This window comes from Cyprinodon variegatus, unplaced genomic scaffold (assembly GCF_000732505.1).
Source record: "Cyprinodon variegatus isolate N-32 unplaced genomic scaffold, C_variegatus-1.0 Scaffold65, whole genome shotgun sequence".
Lineage (NCBI taxonomy): Eukaryota > Metazoa > Chordata > Actinopteri > Cyprinodontiformes > Cyprinodontidae > Cyprinodon > Cyprinodon variegatus.
The window spans coordinates 1,041,587-1,047,640 of NW_015150518.1; the positions used below are offsets into that span (position 1 = coordinate 1,041,587).

Consider the following 6,054-nt stretch of genomic DNA (forward strand, 5'->3'; position numbering starts at 1 on the left):
CTCCAGGATGGAGTCACAGCCAAACAGGAACAGACCAGATGAAGCTACTAAAATTTAGGTTAAAGGACGACTCACCCTAAAATCCACTTTTCTTTGCTAATATAGTCGAAAAGTGTTGTTGACAACATCCCAGTTGTTATTCTGCCAATTTACTGCACATTAGTTAAAATTCTGCTCTTATGTTGGTTTGATCTATTGTTCGGCGCCCCCTCCAGGTTATAGGGGATCACTGCATCTAAATTTTAAGTCAGAGTTTGGCTTCCGTTCATCTAGGCGAGGTCTTCTGTTCTCCTGTAATCTTGAAAAGCTAAAATGAATAACTCTCATGTCTTGTGACCCTTTGACACAAAGTTAGTTTCTTAAATGAAAGATGGAAATAAAACCTTTTTTTTTTTTCCAATATTAAAGAAAAAAAAATAGAACAATTAATTAAAAAAGGATAGAATTCAATCTGCACCAACTGTCTGCTCTAATATTAGGATTTGTATCAGTTCCTGTCAGTTAATCATGTGACCTAAAAGATATTGGAAAAAAACAGATTTTTGATAGAAATATTAAAAAGAACAGAAAAGATTTTTGGGATTCAGATGATCGTGTTTCTGCTGCTCTACTTTATGTCAAGAGACTTTTAGCTCCGTTCTGGAGAAGTTGGGGAGAAAACTGAGTTCATAATGATTGATTTTCTACTAATGCTGAATAAAGGCTGATGTTTTCACATTTTAACCCTTTATAGGGCCTCAGTGAAATACTTTGGAAATCCACATTTCCAGCCAATAGTGTTATTGATCCAGGAAAGGACTTTATTACTTTTGGAACATAAAAAATGCTGATATTTTAATGGAAAAAATTAATGTCAATCCAATAAGAAGAAACGCCAACTTGCCCGAATATATGAAGAAAAATCACAAAAGTTCTTCTATAAGAAATTCATGAAAAACATTCTAAAAGTGAAAGAAACACATTTTTATTTTGGTCCAACATAACTTTAGAGGCATTAATGCTGAAAGTGGCACTGACATTTTTTAGTTTATAAACCTAATATAATTGTTAACTAGACTGATTAACTTTTTAACTTTACTTTGTCACTTTTCTATTAACTTTTTACCTTTTTTTCTTGACTTGTTATCTTTTTTCCAACTTAATTTCCAGCAGGTAATCTATCATTGAAGGGCTCATCTAATTGGTCAAATGCCAACATAAGATGTGCAGCCAGCAGGATCTATGCTGGATGGATGGATATAGATCTAGTGCTTCTAGATCAGGGATAACTAATTAAAAATCAGCGGGATCCAAATAAAGAAACTCATCAACCAGAAAAGGTCCGGAGACATTTTTAATTATAATTCGTTACTTTAAACAGAATTTAACACTGAAATAAAATTTGATTTTTATGCATCCATGTTATACAATGACTTTTTAAATAAAAGAATATAAAAAGTTTCCATTTTAAAATCTAAAGTTTTTTTTTTGAAGTAGAGAACAACAATTGTTCATTTTGGTTTATAGACAATTTCCTGATTCCCATATTTTATAAAACACCTGAACTGAGCGTTTGTTATTTTGTTATTCTTTTTTTTTTTTTTCTGGCTTAATGAGAGCAGTGGGCTCAAAAACATGATCAAAAACGCTAACTTGCCCTATAAAGGGTTAATTGGTCAAATCACTCTGCCATTTTAGTACAGATGAGACTTTTACTCCTTTCCTGATGGTGGAATCAATAAAAACACTTTTTATTTCACCTTCATTGACTCCAGAAAACGAGACGTAGAAAAATCCACAATGATCCAAGTTAGTCCAGAGAAACGAAGTCAAACAGAAGCAAACATGGCAGCCTGTGTTAGCTTGGTGAACCACAGATAAACACACCTGACAGGTTGGATTACTTCCTGTTTGGGAGGAATGTGTAGAAGCAGGAGACTGAGGAAGTCTTTCTGTTTGTCCTGTTCCAGGAATCGACTACAAGACAACGACCATCCTCCTGGACGGGAGGCGAGTCAAGCTGCAGCTCTGGTATGAAAACACGCCGTCCTGCGGTCCAGTAGACGGGCTGATTGTGGAACAGCTGTCCGATAATAAACAGTCAGCATGTGAGGCTGCTCTGACTCCTTAGAGAGGAGCCTTCAGCGTCACGCTGTTCCGCTTCCTGAAGCCAGAATTTAAAAAGCTTTTATTTTAAATTCTCTCTGCTGTGGAACCAGAATCCGGTTTCCCTCCTGCTGCTCTGCTGCGACGTAAGAAGATCATCTGTAAGTGAGAAATCCAGCTCTGGAGGCGTTGGAGAAGGTTTCACACCATCAGTCTGACGCTCCTTATCATTAAAAATGATCGTGGTTTGGTTCTGGAGCTGCTTCTCAGCAGAAGAGCAGATAATCAGAGAATGAAATGGTTCTGTAGAGCAGAACATTAGAGACGCAGCCTGAGCTGGACCTGAGCCTCCAGGTAAAGGTAGAACTGATGGAGTCTCTGCAGCAGCAGAACGAACCTCCGTGGTCCACCGATCCACATGACTCCCTCCTGTTGGACCAGAACCAGAACCAGAACCAGAACCAGGCAGCAGGACAGACTCAGATCAGCATCTGTCCCTCCAGCATCACTGAAATCCTCCTAGAAACCAGAACCTGGACTGGCTGCGGTCCTCCTGGGTCCATCTAAACATCCCAGCTGGTTCTGCTGGTAGACAGTCAGAACCAGGACCACAGACCAGTTCTATGCAGTTTATTTCTATAGCTCCAATTCACATCATGTCATCTCAGGTCACTTTCCAGTTCACCAGATCATCCAGTCAGATTGATCCAAAGTTTTCTATCTAAGGAAAACCAGCTGATTGCATCGACTCATTGACTCTTCAGCAATCCCTCACACTAAGCATGCTTGTAGCGACAGTGGAGAGGAAAAACTCCCTTTGAACAGGAAGAAACCTCCAGCAGAACCAGGCTCAGTGTGAGCGGCCATCTGCTGAGGCCCACTGGGGTTCAAGGAGACAGAAGCAGACATAGAAAAAGAAGCATAGATACAAAAGGCAACTGTCAACCAGCTCCACAGGCGGCCCCGTCCAGGAAACACACAGCCAGGCAGACGAGCTCCGAGCCAGCTCCCATGTCAGAGGATGAAGAGAGCACATCCAGTTAGTCACAGTCAGAGAAACAGGACTACACTGGAAAACAGGCCAAGCTCCAACATCTAGAAACAAAGGTGTTGATGGCAGCAGCACAGCTGATATTTCTCTCCAGGATGGAGTCACAGTGAAACGGTTGTTCAGACGGATCCTGTCTGCTGTCAGGAACAGAAATCAGGAAGTCCTTCTACAGATTTAATGCTGTTTGGTTCTGTTTGTTCCAGGGACACATCCGGACAGGGTCGGTTCTGCACCATATTCAGATCCTATTCCAGAGGAGCGCAGGTATGGATCCTGGAGATTCTCCACAACCTTATTTTCTCTCATGTTAGTTGGGTTGGAGCGAACCGTTAGAACCAGATCAGGTCCACTGAACCCTCGTTTTCCAGCAGGTTCAGAACCTTGGACAGCGGCACGTCTGATCCTAGTTTGACCCAAACGATTAGAATTCGATCCAACGTTCCGATCAGAGCTCACCTCCTTCTCACCCTCTGACACTGTTTATACAACCGAGCTGTTGCCGAGCAGATGTTGCCATAGCAACAGCTGCAGTGTTGCCATGGACGAGCTGTCAGAGGGTCTTGAACCTGGAGTCTGTGGAACATAGATCCACCATCACATTTTCCACTGATTGAACCTGGAACTCCCATCAGGCTTTGCTGCGTTTCACCTGAGCTCATAATCTCCTAGTTATTGACGGCATCGTCTGGAACTATTTCCTGCGGACATTAAAAGGTCGTGCATCTGTAGAGGATTTTAAAGAAAGTTGATCTTTTATTTCAGCTTCCTGTAAAATCTTCTTGTTTGTAATTTTTTTTATGTTGGACAGAAAAACAGGAAAGTCAGATTTTCAATCTGCTATCAAAGACTCCGTGATACGCTGGGAATTAAAGTAGCTTTCTGTTCTTCTCAGGGGGTTATCCTGGTGTATGACATCACCAACCGCTGGTCGTTCGATGGGATCGACAGGTGGATCAAAGAGATCGATGAGGTCAGACAGCGCCCGCCTCTGAGGTGAATCCATGAGTCGGTTAAAATCCCATCAACCTTCCTGTGCTGCTTCCCGTTTACCCAGCATGCTCCAGGAGTGCCTAAGATCCTGGTGGGGAACCGCCTTCACCTGGCCTACAAGCGTCAGGTGACCACGGAGCAGGCCCAGGTGTACGCCGAGAAGCTGGGCGTCACCTTCTTTGAGGTCAGCCCTCTGTGCAACTTCAACATCACCGAGTCGTTCACCGAGCTCGCCCGGATCGTCCTCATGAGGCACGGCATGGAGCGCCTGTGGAGGCCCAACAAAGGTCAGCGGCCTCAGCTGTTAGCGGGTCGGTTCAGGGCCGCCCCCTGCTGGACAACAGGGAAATTACACCTTTATTAATCCCACCAGGGGAAATTTGTCTGAGCAGCACAAAAGACAGACAAAAATAAATAAAAACTAAATAAAAATGGAATAAAAGAAAATAAGATGATTAAAAAAGACGAGAAATGTGAAAAAAGCAACAAACTAAAGGCGTCTGCTCAGATTATAAAATGAACTTCAGTCTTCATGAACAGATATCCTCAGGCCTGTATTTATTTACATTTCTACAAAATTAGCTATTTCTGAATTTATGAAAACAAACAATTGTGTAGATTAGGTCTGAAACAATTAATCAGTTTAATTCTAATTAATTGATTGTTGAAATTATCATTAATTAATCTAGTAATAAATTAAATAATTAATCGTTAACTATAGCCCTAACCCCTACATAGAGTACTATCACTTCCACCTCTTCTTGACGGCAATAAAGAGTTCGTTACTGCTGGTGTGAAGTCAGTTTTATTGAAAATCTTCCTATAATATCTTTGCCACTGACACCAAAACCACCGTCGAACTAAAATACAACATAAACTTAAGTGACATAAAAAATAATATAAGTACATATAAACATACCTCGCTGGCTGACCCTTCCTTTTGAGGTAGAAATGAGAAATAAAGGACCTTTAAACTTAAATCTCGTTGTAAAACTTCTTGCAAATGTCATGCCTTCATGCTGTGTGCATCTTTTCTTCTAGTTTTTCAGCGAACATGCTAGATTCCACTTCCTAAAGAAGCCTTTCAAAATAAGACTCATAATAACAAAAAATTTGCAAAATACAAAATAAAACATGTAAACTAAAAATATGGCAGTAAAAAGTACTATATAGACCATTTTAGATCAGTGTCCCAACGTCTAATGTATGGAAAATTAGTGCATTCAAAATTTCCCACAATGCACCTTAAAATTCTGACTGGTTTGTTTTAACGAATTTTTAATGAAGCAGACTGTTAATTGGCTGCTCTCGGAGTGTTGACCTCGTTCACTGATGGATCTGTGTTCTTCGGCTCAGTGCTGAGTCTTCAGGACCTCTGCTGCCGCTCCATTGTCTCCTGCACCCCCGTCCACCTGGTGGACAAGCTGCCCCTCCCCCTCGCACTCAAGTCCCACCTCAAGTCCTTCTCCGTGGCCAATGGCCTCAACGCTCGCATGATGCACGGAAGCTCCTACTCCGTCACAGCTCACCACAGCGCCGCCAAGAGGAGTGGAGGGACGCTGCTGAAAAAGCCGAAACTGATCCGACCGCCGCCGCTCAGCCCAACCGCTCAAAGCTGCAGAAACGGCTGCAAAATATCCTGATGGCGGTGAAGGCATCAGCAGGTGCAGATGGGATTTATTGGCTCTGTGTGAAGAGCAGAAAACCAGAAAGAAAAAGTCACTTTTTAAAGATATCCTCAAACTGCTGCCAGATTTTTACAGTTTACTCCAAAATGATCAAATTAATGAAACAACTTATTGTTTCTTAATGTGCTTTTTAATTCTTTATGAAACCTTTTCAGACAGGACCTGAAACTTTAGTAAAATAAAACAAGTTGATAATTTAAAGAAAAGTCGCTCATATTCAGAATTCAAACTTCTGAAAGT

At 41.5% G+C, this 6,054-nt stretch overlaps 1 protein-coding gene across 1 annotated transcript in view; it reads left to right on the forward strand.

Annotated features, from left to right (window-relative positions):
- LOC107082924 (ras-related protein Rab-40B-like) overlaps positions 1 to 6,021 on the forward strand; it is a 10,960-nt gene extending 4,939 nt beyond the window's left edge. The window contains exons 2-6 of the mRNA XM_015371821.1: positions 1,950 to 2,010; positions 3,340 to 3,400; positions 4,029 to 4,106; positions 4,191 to 4,413; positions 5,483 to 6,021. Coding sequence (XP_015227307.1) covers positions 1,950 to 2,010; positions 3,340 to 3,400; positions 4,029 to 4,106; positions 4,191 to 4,413; positions 5,483 to 5,769 — 710 coding nt within the window. The 3' untranslated portion in view covers positions 5,770 to 6,021. The remainder of the gene's footprint in view (positions 1 to 1,949; positions 2,011 to 3,339; positions 3,401 to 4,028; positions 4,107 to 4,190; positions 4,414 to 5,482) is intronic.
- The last annotated feature ends 33 nt before the right edge of the window (positions 6,022 to 6,054 follow it).